Raw genomic sequence first — 15,000 nt, 5'->3', positions numbered from 1 at the left:
TTCCAGCATTAATTTATAATTGAGCCATCCTTCCCCCTCTCTTTTTGAGTTTTTCCCCCCTTTCATATTGTTTGGTGCTAATGAGGGTGTACAAATATCTTAAATCTGTCTTACCAGTGTGACTACATCTTTTTGAATATTGATATACCAGTTTGTAGAGGATTTCTGTACTTAATGGCTTTTGATCTCCCTTTTTTCTTTTTTTCCCACATGCATTTGTTCAATGTGTGAATCATGTGCGAGTGTTGTGTGTGTATCTGCTGCTCATGAGATGGATGGTTGTATGGATGTTGACCCTGACAGAGACTGGTGATTGGTATTGTGACTATGTGGTTAAGGCGATGGTGTCAGTGTGTGTTGTGCATATTGGTTTGGGGGTGGGGATAGGAAGGAAAGGTTTTAGAAATTTTGCTGATAAAATCATAAAACAATTATTATAATAATAATATGATTTTATGTAATTTTTCATTTTGATTTTATTCCTATACGTAAATTTATATGATATGCCCGAAGATAATTGTTTTAATGAAACTGAAACTGAAAGGCACAATAGTGTCTTTGCTTTATCATTTACACATTGTATTTGGAGAAGTCTTGTTCTTGAGTCATAATTATGCTATATATTGTGCCCTGCGGTCCTGATTTGTGCCCATTTTTTCCCCTTACAGATGTTGATTGTACTTGTAGTGCTCTGGGACCTTGTTTGAAGAAGGTACAGCACATTATGAATGCCGCCTAATATTATTCTTATTATTTAATATGATTTGATATCTGTTGTTTCAGTTATTCCTGAGGGTACCGCAAGGTGTTTGAGCAGTACGCGCATGCCTTGCACGACCGCTTTCCTGGGCTGTTGATAGAGGGAGACAACTACCCTCCTCCACCCACGAAAGCGTTTATTGCTCAAGCCCTCAATATTGCAAAACTTGTTTTCATTGGACTCATTGTTAGCGGCATGGATCCATTTGCTTTTTTTAATGTGGCCACACCCAACATCTACACCTGGGCAAAAGAGAATAAAGTGAGAAATTTTCGATGGCTGTTGACTTAAATTGCTTTGCTTTGTCAGTATACAATTTTAGCAGTAAGTGAATAACTCTTCTGTCATAATTAGTATTATTTATAGAATTTGTTTGTGTGGTTTGGAAAGAGAAAATAAGAAATGTAGCTCTTTAGTGATTTTTTTTTTTTTTTAAAGATGTGAACAACTACTTTTTACAACATTATTTCACTGTGTGCTCTCTGCAACTTTTTTTCCCCATAAATTATTAATTTACTGAGTTACTGTAATGGCTTGGTGTGTTCCCACTGTTTCAGTGATGATATGGATTCCTCTGACATTGAATTCCTGATCATGATACACAGACATGTATACATCCACATAACACAAGCTTGTTATAAGTTGTATCCCACTCCCAGTCACACGCGCGCACACACACACACACACACACAGACACACATTAGAACTTAACAAGTTTATATCATTTTTGCTGTATATATTAATAAAAAATTATTATATCTGCTTTTCGATCCCAGTCCCAGCCACACACACACAGATTAAAACTTAACAAGTTTATATATAATTTTTGCTGTATATATTATATCTGCTTTTCATCGCTAGTCCTATGGAAAGACTTCAGTAAGTTGTCATGATTTAAAAATTAATTTCCGTGTGATGATGATTTAACAAGGTCAGTTGTGACTGTTACTGTATTTGTATAAGTTATAACTCACTATAATGTTGTGTTTCTGTGACATGATCTATGCCTGCTTCCTTCTATTCTGTATTTATGTTCCAGTTCTGTGACAAATAGAATTAATCATTTAATCAGCACTGTTTCCTCATGTTTCAGTTGTATGCCTGTTTAATGCTGTTCTTCATCAGTAACGCCATAGAAGGGCAGATGATTTCCACTGGAGCCTTTGAAATATCTTACAACGGTAAGAGCTGCTGTTCTGTCTGGATGGGTTATACTAGTATTGTGAGTCCGTATGATTAGCAAGTGTTATAGTTATACTCATAGATTGACAGCTTTCAGCCTTGAGGATTTATCACAGTGAATGGTAAAACATTCTACTTAAAAGGCAAGTTGGGTTGTTATCAGTTAGTTGCTGTTTATAGCTAGGTTTCTCTTGGGTAAAATAGAACCTCCAGGGGCTAAGAAAAAGTGGATGGTAATACTAATAGTTTATTTGTTAGTTGCTGTTTGGGGGGGGGGGGGGGGGTGTTGTTTTTGTTGTTGTTGTTATTGATTGCGAGAGTGCTGATGGGAACAATTGACAGTAGTTTTGTTCATACTACTTTGTTTCTGTCTCTGTATGTTTCATCTTCATCATTGTTGTTCCCCTCTCTCTCTCTTTCTCAGTCTCTCTCTCATTGTAGCCCCTCTCTCTCTCCCACTCTTATCACACACACACATGCACGCCCACTCTCTCTCTCTCTCTCTCTCTCTCTCTCTCTCTCTGTGCCCCTTTCTGTCTCTCCCTCTCTCCCACTCTATCACACACACACACACACACACACACACACATTGAAACCACAACCTTCCACATGGGGACTACAGATACAGGACTGCATGTGCTGTGTGCAGATGTGCCCATCTGGTCCAAGTTGGAGTCTGGGCGTATCCCTTCCCCACAGGAGATGTTTCAGATGGTGGAAAACATGCAGATGGGCACCCGTTCTGCCCGCCCCTCCTCATGATCTCCCTTCTGTGTCCCTGTGACCTCCCCTCAGTAAGTGACAACCGGGTCGTCATTGAAGTCATGACATACTGGTTCATGGCTCACCAAAGAACTTAAGAAGCATTTAGCCATATATATACATCATTCGGATGAGATGATAAACTGAGGTCGCATGTGCAAGATATACATAGCCTACATAATAGAACCCATGGCAGCAAAAAGGGTTTTCTCTGGCAACATTCTGAAGAAAAAATCCACTTTGATTGTCCGGGTTTTCTCTGGCAACATTCTGTAGAAAAATCCATTTAATTACACACACTTAACCGTGACCCACTCAGAAAATTTCCTTTTTGATTGTCAAACAAATACAGCAGCAGATCCTGGATCAGCAGCTGGGTTAAAAGAATACATTTATTATCTCAGAACAAGAAACTACACTAGATATGGCAAAATACTTGTAGTTAGTTTCTCAGCACTATTGTCTGAAACATTAAGGGGGGACTTGGCGTGCATTTTTCTAGTATTTTTGTATCTCGACTTCTACTAAAGCTATTGCCATGAAATTTTGCACATAGACAGCAAAGTGGATTTGGAGCTAGAACACAAAGTTTCAAATGTTCATGTTACATAGAAATAATTTTATGATTTTTTTTCTTGTTTTTGTGCTGTCGAAAACGAGTACGTCTGCTCCTCCTCTACAGTTTGCAAAGTTAGGTAGTATTGAAGCTAAAATCATAATCAATACAAAGGACATGAATAGAAGAGTGCAATAGACATAAATTAGTATGTATAAATGTACATAAATGTAAATACCATCGCCAAGACTTTGGAGAAAATTGACAAATGTAAATAATTATTTTTAACCTAATATAACATTAAAACTGTCCAAGATCCATACTTTCTAATGGTTTCATTGCACTCAGAAGCCATTTTTCCATCTATATGCAAAATTTCAAGGCAATAGCTGTTGTAGAACTTGTACAGTTAAGGAGGGCAGTACATACGTATGGAATAAAAAGTCGTTTTGAGAAATTTGACTCCAAAGATAGAATTTAATGTGGACAAATGAAAGGAACAATTTTCAATAGTATTACTATCATTTTCCAATAATTATCAAGTATGATACCTTGTCAAGACATTCTGTACAGTTTTTTCTATGTGGCATTGGAAATCAAACACTCAGAACTGCCCAGGCCCATACACCTCCCCTTCTCTTTCTTGTCTTTCCTGGCGTTCCATGCGTCGCACCATCTCTATTTTCTTTCTCTTCTCTTTCTCCTTTTCTGATGATTTTCTGCTGGATTTCACCACCCTGGCAGTGTCCTCTTTCAAAACAAAGTCACCCAGAGTGCTTCCTCCCACAAGCTCCAGTTCCAGCATCACATCCAGCAGGGCCGAGGACCCTTTGTTGACCTCCCTCAGTCACCCTCAGGCTCTGAAACACATGATACATCACAGTACACTTTTTTTTGCACAACTTCATACATTTGTAACATATACACACTTCTGTACAAGCAGTCTTACACACACACACACACACACACACACTGAACAAACACATAGACTGAAACACACACATGGAATATACACATCTCATACACATACACAATGAACAAACCCATAACCTGAAACATATTCAAACACACAGAATAATCACACACACAAACACACTATGAATAAACACATAACCTGAAACACACTCTAATACACTGAACACACTCACAGCCACACACACACTGAATAAACACAACCTGGAACACACACACATTGAATAAACACATAACCTCTCACACACACCCCACGACACACACACAGCCCCCCACTCACCCCCTCACACCACAATCTAATTCTCTCCTCTCACACTTCACAAGGACCAGGAAGAAGTATGAATGATAAAGAAAACGAAAAATAAACAAAGAAATCAACGATCGACTTACCGGTTCTTTGCATTCTGGACACAATGCACCACTGGAATCGATGAGAGACTGAAGGCAGCTCAGGTTCATGATGATGTTGAGATCGTCACTTCTCACTTCTTCTACAGCTTCCTCTTCCAGTCTTTGTTTTTTGCTGGGTCCAGACTCATCTACTTCTTCATTAGAATCAGACACTGCCTTCTTTTTTGAGAAAAAGTCCTTTTTTTTTCTTTGAAGTAGAGGACGGGTATTCCATAGCAGACGACGTTGATGGAGTCGGCTCACAGGTTGTCGATTCGACCTCAGTTTGCTGTGATTGGCGGCTGGCTTTTCCATATTTCCCTTTTCTCTTCTTTGTACCAAACTTATGGAGTACTCTAAACTTCGTTCCAAACTTTCTTGGCATTGTAAAAAAGCAAAACTGTGCCTAAAACTGACAAAATGAATGTCCTAGTTCGCTCACTTCGAAACAGACGCTATGAACAAAGATGGCGGATGACTGGAGTTTCGGCCAATCAGAATCATGGATTTACCCTCGTGACAGCTTAGGCCCAATCACCGGTTTATACACTGTTGTTGGGTGAGCCATTTCGTGCTTCGCGGAGCTCTCGCACTGAGGTTGTTTGCATATGAAATTAGGTTGACCGGAAAGAGCGTATGTTTAGCTTTCAAACGAGCGGTCACACACCTCAATTGGTAAAACGAAAGTGGTGGTTGCTAGGGTCTGAAGATAGCGATTTTTGTGATTCGACTTCGATTTCCGATAAATATTTGAGGCCACCTACATTAGAAAAAGTACAATTACACACACTTTTAAGCAAAATTAAAGCAAAAGACACCCAAAAAGTGTTTGTAGATATATTATTCTTTCAAAATTTACAATAACCCCAAAACACATTTTCTGGTGATTTTTCATCAAAAATGCACGCCAAGTCCCCCCTTAAACATGATGACTGCTAAACAAAGGTAAGATGGAGGAGGGGAAAAAAAGTTGCACAAACTCTTTTCTCTCTTTGTCTGTCTGTCTCTCTGTTTCTACAAGACTGGTGGTGACATGGCCAACCATTGATTGGGGTGGTACAAATTAGTGAACATGCTCTGTTCACATAGGTTAGCCCATGGCAAGAAGAGTCCATAAACAAGACCTGCACCTTCCAACATTCTGTAGAAAAATTTACTTTGATAAACAAACAAAAAGAAGGGTGGTTTTTGACTGGAAAAATGAACGAATGTGTGAAAAACAAAAAAAGAAGAAAATAATAATGATGATAATAATTATATAAAAATATATGAAAAAAATGGAGGGTGAGAAAAGATGGACTTTGACTGTGGCGGGGGTGAGATCAGAGGGATGCAGTTATTGTTTGATTTTTTTTTACATATCTTTAAAAAAAAAGAAGTTGGCACTCACTGTTGTCACAGTTTTCTTGAAAGGGCATTTTGACTTTTTACCTTGTGCAATGTGTGTGTGTGTGTGTGTGTGCAGAGTAAATATTTTTGAAGGGAAATAACTCAATGGCTCCATCAATTCCAGGAAAGGTGGAGACAGAAAAGTCAAACTGTAAAATTTGGAGTGAACATTTGTCTTTTGTGCATAAAGGATTGGACAGAAAAAAAGAACTGATACTGTGATAGATGTTATGCATTGATTGATGATGTGTTTCTTGATCATTTCTAAATGTCCCATTTTGTCTTGCAGGATTGTCAAGCAGTCCTGACAGTCCTTTCTGTTGGTCCTCCTGTGCGAGACACTCATGACGGCTTCCACACAAAGCAGTTATCTGCCCGTGGCAGCCTGAACACATGGCCATGTTGCCTTGTCTCTGCGACAGGGGGATCTGCAGAAACCGGCTGTCGATTCTGCCTCCCAGTCTGAGGGTGGTGTCACTTCGGTTACAGAAAAGTTCTCTCTCTCCTTTTTTTATCATTATTTTATTATCATTTATTTCTTCTTCTTTTTCTTTTCTTTTTTTTCTTTTTTCTTTACTTCTTGGGTCTTTCCCTCTCTCTCTCTGTATATCTCACTCTCTCACTCATCATTCCTACCTTCCCTGTCTCTTTCTCCCTCCATGCCTTTCTTCCATCCCTTCTTAGTCTCTGTCTTTCTCGTTATCTTGCTCTCTCTTGTTTTTCATTCAGTTTTCTTCCTTGTCATTTGTATTCTTCTTGAACCAAAGCAATATTTATCATAAATACATGTAGAACTGGAACAACTTACAGTGTTCCATGGACCACACACTCATTATCATGGTTATGACCTGTGTGAATCATGGACGGCTCTTTTTTTCTTTTCTCTTTTTTCTCAAGATTCACAGATTTTTTTCACATTATTTATTTCATTTATAGGAATCTTTACTAAGATGTAAAGACACAAGAACTGGATTTAATGTCTGTAAGTGAGATATTCCATTTCGTCGCAACTTTGCTGCTACAACAAGTTTGCATTGGACTGCAAGAAAGCCAATAAATATGTAATTGGAAAAATAAGACCCAGAAAATTTCTTGTCTGACATCAAAAGATTAATTATGTCATACTCACATGTGCTTTTTTGTGATAGGAACTCAGGATTCTTGAGTAATTGTGGGGTAAACTTGGGCATGGTGGGGTTTGTTTTTTCTTTACATTTTTATGTTTTTTTCTTCGTGTTTGAAAAGAGAAGAGCATTTACTGATACTGGCGATAGAGTGCAGAGCATTACAAAGTACACCCCTCCATATTCGTTGATTGGAGTGTCACTGTGTTAGCAATATTTTTATATGCTATTTGCGAACCTGTGTTTATATTCACAACATTGTAGACAGAGTGTTAAAAAGTGTCAGTTCATGTCTTTCAGTCGCTGTTTCCATTCATCATATATATCTACCTCCCTTTCTCCTCCTAGCTGTCAATACTTGAACGCTAGAACGTGTAAACCCATGAACTATACTTGGCCAAACATGATACACACATGTACATCTTTACAAGTACACACACACACTAAAATATATATATATATATATATATGTGTGTGTGTGTATGTATGTATCACACACACACTGACAAATACTTGCTTTACACTCGCACACATCGCGCACGCACAGACAGACACACTTTTCGTCTCCATTTGTCTCCCTTTACACATTATTCATAAGCACCTCATTCAAAATGTTCAAAGATTGTTTGCTTTGGTTGGTCCGTGCAATCAGCAGGGTTTGTTTCATTTCATTTTATTGAAGTTTGGTTGAAGTTATTGTTTGTATATCCAGATTCTCTCTATTGACAAGACTGGCCCACCCACATATTGCACAGTTTGTTGCCTTGTTTTCTTCTGGTCGTCCTTGGAAAAATGACAACACTGTGTGGTTTTCTGTGTGGTCCTTTTACGTTGAAAATAAGTCCTTGAAAATGTGGTTTACAGAATGCCTTTCAGCTATCATGAAAGAAAAGAGGACAATGGAAATGGGTTGGACTGAGATGAGTTGAAGTTTTTATGATTCGTTGATTGTTCTCTCTTTTTTTTTCTTTCTTTTTTTTTTTTTTTTGTGTGTTTGTAATAAAATGTCTTGTATGTCTCTTTTTTTTTCATGGTTTTTTTGTTGTTTTTTGGTTTGGTTTTGTCATTGTTGTTTGAATTGCCGAAATCTGTTAATCAAAATAACAGACTTGCAGAAGCGTGTGTGATCACTTCCCTGGACCATTTTCAGTTTAAGATGAGTTTGATGAAATAACTGTTTTATCCAGCAGATTGATGATAAGTTTCCTTGGTCAAAATATTTTTGTAGTTGGCGTGAAAAATGAGTTAGTATTTGGGTATCTTTCCTTTATGAGAAAATTAAAATTTTCATATATTTCATTTTGAAATTGGCAGAAGTAAAGTATGTGAAAAACTTAGGAAGATGAATGCAAAAATAGGTTAAGATACACAGTTAATGCCCTTATTTTTTACTCCTTTTTTTTTCAGATTACTTACATGTGTAGATATATACATTTAGACAAAGATATGTGCAACTTTTTTCAGTCGTACGGTCTATTGCCATTTTTTACAAAGAGGGCAATAACGGTCAAATGAAAATTGTCATGTATGTTTTCACTGTACACAGACATTTTCTGGTGTATTGATTTAGTTTTGAGTGTGTGTGTGTTTTACTTTAAGTGGTAGGCAGAGTTGGTTTTTGTATCTTCCCCTGTTAAGCAGAGGCAGTATTGTTGATTCTTTAACAGTACCAGCCTGTGGCATCAGCTTGCTGTGATGTCAAGCTACCCTGTAATCAGATTTTCTTTTCTTTTTTTTTCTGAAATCTCTCTCCTTCACTTTCTGCATCAGCTGCTTCTCCTGTCTCATTGAAGTTTTTTGTTGTTTTGTTTGTTTTTTGTTGTTGTTTTGTTTGTTTGTTTGTTTGTTTTTTTAACGAGGAATTGTCATTTAGTCAAAGAAATCACAGGAGGTAACATTTAAACCAGAAGTTACTGAGTGCATAAAGCTAGCTATGTTTTATGTAGTTCATAACTGTTACAGCTTTTCTTTTTTGTTGTTGTTGCTTTTTTGTAATTCAAATTGTAATTGTTCATTTTTATGGCATTTGGAACATCAAGTGTAATTGCTTGTACTGTTGTAGGTTATTCAAGCAGTAAAGATGTTTTTATTTGGTTTGGATTTTTTTTTTTTTTTTTCCGGTCTTGATTTAGACATGTTTTCATGCTGATCATTATAGAAGTCTGTCTTAATGTATAGTTTTATATGTAGGAGCTTTTTTTTTTAAAAAAATCAGAATATTATTTCTAGTATGTACATGTATATCCACACAGTGTCTTGAAGTTGATAATCTGTGACAAGAGTGGAGATTGTGAGTTAAGAGATACCTGGAGTTTATTTTCAAAATTACTGGCTTCAGTTTAGGAGAGAAAAAAAAAGAAAAGAAAAAAGATCAATGCCCAAAAGACAAAACTCAAATAATGTTTTCAGAATACCAAATCAAACAAAACAAAAACATCTTGAAAGATATATAAAAATAAAGGACCCGAAAACTTGAATAGAATGAAAACAGCTACCTTTTTATACACCGACATGATGTTGGCTCTCTTTCCGGGAGCTGCTTCTGATCAGGTTGCCGTGAATGGCACTGCCTGGTGAGAAGACTCAGATTGTACAGAATGTGTCTGTATTTATTGTCGGTGACTCGTGTGGGATTGTGGATATGAGGCAGACAGAAACAGAAAAGTTGCAGGCAGCGTCAGATGTACATCTTATTCCCAGGTGTATTGTTTTTTGCGATCAGTTGTGTGTGTGTTTGATTGTGATGCAGTCTGTGGAAGATTAAATCAGTTTGTTTGTTTGAAGATTGTATTCAGAGCTTTTTCACATTTTTTTTTCTTTTTTTCTTTTTTTCTTTTTTTTGTCACTCCAAATGCATAAATGGTATTTTAATATTCTGCAGCACTTGACAAAAAAATGTATTTTAAAAAATCATAAAATAAAAAAAAAAGAAGAAAAAGAAAAAAAAAGCAGTTTATACCACTATTTTATAACAATTTGTCAGTTTGAAATGTCAGGTCTTTTTCTGTCCATTCCCTCTGTTTTTGAATGATTGATTATCATAATGCTTATGAGCACTCAGAAAAAGAACAGATTCATCAAAAACTGAAGCACATTCATCTAAAAGAAATCGACATGAATTTTCAAATTCAATGAACAGGGAAGGTGTGGTTCTTTCATTTTTTTCAACTCCCCCCCACCCCCCACCCCCCAAAAAGAAAACTTAAAACATTCAAGATATTACTTTTTTTTTCACAAACAAAATTTTAAGAATATGAAAGAATGACAAAAACGGATAACACTGGGTATTATTTTTCTTACTGGATGGACATAAATTTTTGAGGAGGAAACAAACACTTTTCTGCAAAAGCAGTGGACTGCACACACACGCCAAAAAAACAATATATATATATATATAAATATATTAAACTACACAATTTTACAGGAGTTAGTTGAAGGTTTAGCCATCAAAACATACATACTAGTAACCTTCCACATGATAGGGAGCTAGGTGCTTTCAGTGTTTATTATATTCAGTGATTTTTGGTTTTTGTTTGTTTTTTTTGTTTGTGTTTTTTTTTGCAGCAGTAGGTGCTTATGCATATTCAGTTTACTCATGCAGAATCTTGATTGTCATGATTTGTAGATTTGATGTGTGTCTTTCAATAAAGAGCATGAAAGGTTGTAAATGGGAGTCCAGCTTTAGTACCAGTAGGTAGAGAGAATGAGTTAATGTGTGTGTGTGTTATGAGAATGTGTCTTGTGGACGTTGATGAGTTTTCCTTCAGTTGGAAAAAAGAAATGTGTATCTTTTCGTCATGATATGGTTTAAAGTTCTTTGTTTTGGTTGAGTCGGCTTAACTGTTATGATAATTACCAGTAATTTCAGAATGGTTGTATCAGTTTTGTTGATTTGTGTGTGAATGTACGTCAGCAAAACTGCTAACTGTGTGACAGTGAGGAGCATGAAACTGAGCTGTGCTCTCTTCATGTTTTTCAACACGATGGTGCCGCAGACTAGAGTTGTTGATGTGTTGTTTGTGCACTGTGTCACACTGATGGCATTCTGTGTTGTATGTGTTTCAGTCATTGAAATAAATGTCATTTTGTCTGCAATATGTGTACCAGAGTTTGTGCTGTGAAGAAGAAACTGGGCGCATAGCAGTGTGAATACCACACAAAAAGTTTGCTTCTTAAAAATGAACTAATTTTAAAGGTCCAGATAATGTTTGAGAGAACGAACGAATGGTTTATTCACATATAGGCCTTAGCCCCTCATGATGGGGTATTTGAACAGCAACAAAAGACAATAACATAATTTGCTGAGAAATAAACAGTGGAAATACGACTATGAAATGAGTGTTTCTCTAAACCTGTAAGCCTTGTACAAAAACAAGGAATGATTACATATAGCATCTGGTTTTGTGCATGACATCAATAAACTCAATCTGAACAAACTAGGATGTCTCTGAGACAGATAGAAAAAAAAGTGTGAAAATTAAACCACATGAAAAGTCTGCTTCATGAGAATGAACCAATTTGAAGGTCCAGATAGTATATCAGTTGACTGATGTGATCTCTACAACATTGACAAAAATTCTGCATTGACACTTTAACTGTTGTTAGCAATGGATGTTGACTTTTTAGCCTAATACAGCAAGCGACACTTAACGTATATTCATATCAGATCTAGGTCTCGCTGTCATGCCAGTGACATTCCTATCTTCTGCTGTGCCTTGGGCTGTCAGATTTTTTTTCCAAATGTGTCATTCTACACTAAAACACAGGGGGGTGGGGCCGGGGCGATGTGGGGGGTTCAAAAGAGGGAGATTACATCTAGATTGTTTTGTGTGTGCGAGTGAGCACTGAAGCAAAGTGAGAGAGATGACAAGCACCAAAAAAGAATCTACCTTATTATATATCTTGTTATGCTTCTTGTAAGAAAAAGCTTTTGAATGTATTTGAATGTATGTTTCCTTTTTTCTTTTTTTTTTCTTTTTTGTACAGTCTACGAATCAGTATATGTCACAGTCAGTATGTGTTGATTTTTTGTAAGCACAAATAATCGGATTTCCCTTAGGTTTCAAATGATACAGTCTATCCTATAAGTTGAAAAATTAAAAACAGGATTCAGATCATGTTTACAGTATACGTGCTAAACAAATGAAAAATGAGAATTGCTGTGAGCAGCTCAGCTTTATGCAGTGTGTGCAGATAGCAGTGAGTCTGGCAGGGAAAGAGTATAAGGAAATTGGAATCCTTCCACATACTTAAAGAAAGCATGTTTACATAATTCAAAGGGACATACATGCATCAGCACACACACACACACACACAGTCTTAACAACACTGCATGGGCACACTAATCCTACATACAGCAAATGCTGGATTCAAGGTTCATCACTATGAAATGGAAGAATGACAATGTTTTACAAACATCAAAAACAAGAAACTGTACAAAGAAATAGAAAGACAGAGCAGTACATGAAGTGAGAAAAGTCAAATGAGCGCCCCTCCTCTTGCTCCAAAACCTGTGACCAAGGAGGGGCAATGTGTGTGTGTAACCAAAACAAGGAAACAAACACATACCCCTCCTCCATCGCTTCTGGAAAACTTAAGGCAAATTTTGCAAATGTTAACATGTACTTTGTAAGCCTGGGATGTACAGTCCCTGTGTGTGTGTGTGCGTGTGTGTGTGCAAATTCACAGAATGAGGCTTTTGTTTCTTAAAATTGAATTGCACACACACATATACAGTTGTCATTTACACAGATTCATGTACAATAAACAAACAAACTACACTTTGATGTAAAGTAATTGCAGTGTTCCCCATTGAATTCTGGTTCAAACAACGTTTTGATGCACGGTTCTGTACAATGAAAAAAATGACAGTTACATCAGGGCCCGCATATCTCATTTTCTTTCTTGTTCAAATTGCATTGCTAGTCAAGCTTTGAAAGGTGAATAAGGCTTTTATCAATTATCAATGTTTCTTGCTTCTTTTGTTTTTACACTTTGCAGGATATTGCATTAGTTTGAATTTGGGGGTAAAATATATTTTTCAGTTTTTGTTTGTCTTTTTGTGTTGTCTTTGTTGGGATTTTGTTTGTTGTTTTTGTGTTGTTCTTGTTTGCTGTGCCAGTCAGTTAGATTTCAAGATGGGTTCCCCTTGATTTCAAAATGACCATCCCTTCCCTCCCCCCACACCCACCCACCCCACTGCTCCAAAAACGGAGAATGACTGCATACATGGTGGGGGTAAAAACAATTATACACGTTAAAGCCCACGTGTGTAGTCAAGTTAACGTGGGAATCTCAGCCCATGAACGAAGAAGAAGAAGATGATGTACAAAGATAAAAGTAAGTATAAATAGCATTGTGACATGTTAAAGGCGTCTCATGCAATCAAATGTCCTCAAAGAGTAAAGTCCGCCTGTTACAAATTAGTCCTGGCTTATCGACATGATGCATATGGATATGCACTCTGTTGCGCGTGCACACACACACAAAGAGGATATTTCTCTGTCTTTTTATAGATCAAGACTCTCCACTGAACCCGATTCAGACAGTTGACCTTCAAAGATTTCCTGATCTGACCTTCACCTGCTAAGTGATTCAGTGACCTCACGTGCTTGCTTTTTTTTTTTTTTTTTTCCACGTCTTATCACGTCACCTTGGATCAGCTTGAGCCCACTTTCTGTTTGTTGTGTGGGTGGTTCAGACTCGCATGAGACCGTATTAATAGTTGAAGTGAGCGTTATAGATATACCTACAGATAAAACGAAAGTAAGTGTTTGTGAAGAGGGTGATGCAAAACAGAGAAAACAGAGTCAGATCGATCGTATCGGAAATTCTTCTTCTTCTCGTTTGTCAGATGGACACCCGTGACGGCAGCTGTACACTGCAGGTCCTCACACAGCCGTAGAGCTTCCGGGTCACTGGAGTTCGGTCGTGCCAGTACCTCTTTCTGGGCATCTCATGGGGTAGAGGGGGCAGGACTGCAGAAAAATGCTCTGTTGTCTGGCTGTCAGTCCCACAGAGGCACCGTACAGAGTGACCAATGCGGAAATTGAAATGTGGGAAACTGAGTGTGAACTTCCCCACTTTTGTTGCATTTTTTATCAGTCGCAGAGAGCTATATCTGTTTGGGTTTTTTTGTTTGTTTTTTAACATCCTCAAACTCTTCCCCCTCTCAGCTATGCACCAGTTGGCCGTTTCATACCTCTGTGCTTTTGGTCATTCGGATGTTGACCTTTTATTGTAGTAATAGTTCTGTACTGATGACATACCCCTCTCTCTCTCTCACACACACACACACCCGTCTGTCAATCTTGTGTGTGTGTGTGCGCGCGCGTGTGTGTGTGTGTGTGTGTTTTCATCATGCATACCCCTACTTCATTTACGTGTGCGCTTTTTGTAATGGACGTAGATTAGCAAGGACAGACTAGAAGAACAGGCCATGCCTGAAATCTTAACTCTTGAATAAAATACATTTTCAGACTGAGTTCTTACACTGATACTTGATAGGAGAACCAGAGAAGAAAGACAGAACCAGGAACGACGTTCACACACACACACACAACAACAAAAATACATGGTGTAATTTTCATGTACCTGCCTTATCTCTTTTCATTAAGACATTTTGATCATTCAGATATTTGCATACGTGTTTTCTCAAGATAAAAATGATTTTTGTTAATGTGACTTTGAGCTCTTGATCGCATAAATGATAAGTGAGTATGGTACGTCGAGCTTTTTTTTTTTTAGTTTTGTTCTAGACGAATTTTATGTGAAGCGTTCACACACACACACACACACACACACACACACACACACACACATTGATATATATATATATATATATATATATATATATGTGTGTGTGT

The 15,000-nt window shown here is 37.3% G+C and overlaps 2 protein-coding genes across 2 annotated transcripts in view; one reads left to right on the top strand and one right to left on the bottom strand.

The window, feature by feature from the left end:
- Positions 1-11,230, top strand: part of LOC143289076 (thioredoxin reductase-like selenoprotein T) — a 13,838-nt gene extending 2,608 nt beyond the window's left edge. The window contains exons 2-5 of the mRNA XM_076597910.1: positions 784-1,021; positions 1,854-1,941; positions 2,592-2,736; positions 6,301-11,230. Coding sequence (XP_076454025.1) covers positions 784-1,021; positions 1,854-1,941; positions 2,592-2,704 — 439 coding nt within the window. The 3' untranslated portion in view covers positions 2,705-2,736; positions 6,301-11,230. The remainder of the gene's footprint in view (positions 1-783; positions 1,022-1,853; positions 1,942-2,591; positions 2,737-6,300) is intronic.
- Positions 3,718-5,532, bottom strand: LOC143288836 (uncharacterized). Its single transcript, XM_076597482.1, has 2 exons — positions 4,623-5,532; positions 3,718-4,120 (listed from the first exon to the last, which is right to left on the bottom strand). Exons 1-2 carry the CDS (start codon positions 4,935-4,937, stop codon positions 4,025-4,027), a joined length of 411 nt encoding a protein of 136 aa, XP_076453597.1. The 5' UTR covers positions 4,938-5,532; the 3' UTR covers positions 3,718-4,024.
- Positions 11,231-15,000: the final 3,770 nt, after the last annotated feature.

This window comes from Babylonia areolata, chromosome 13 (assembly GCF_041734735.1).
Source record: "Babylonia areolata isolate BAREFJ2019XMU chromosome 13, ASM4173473v1, whole genome shotgun sequence".
Taxonomy (NCBI): Eukaryota; Metazoa; Mollusca; class Gastropoda; order Neogastropoda; family Buccinidae; genus Babylonia; species Babylonia areolata.
Note: the sequence above shows the minus strand (reverse complement) of the source record. Positions and strands in the feature narration are given on the sequence as shown.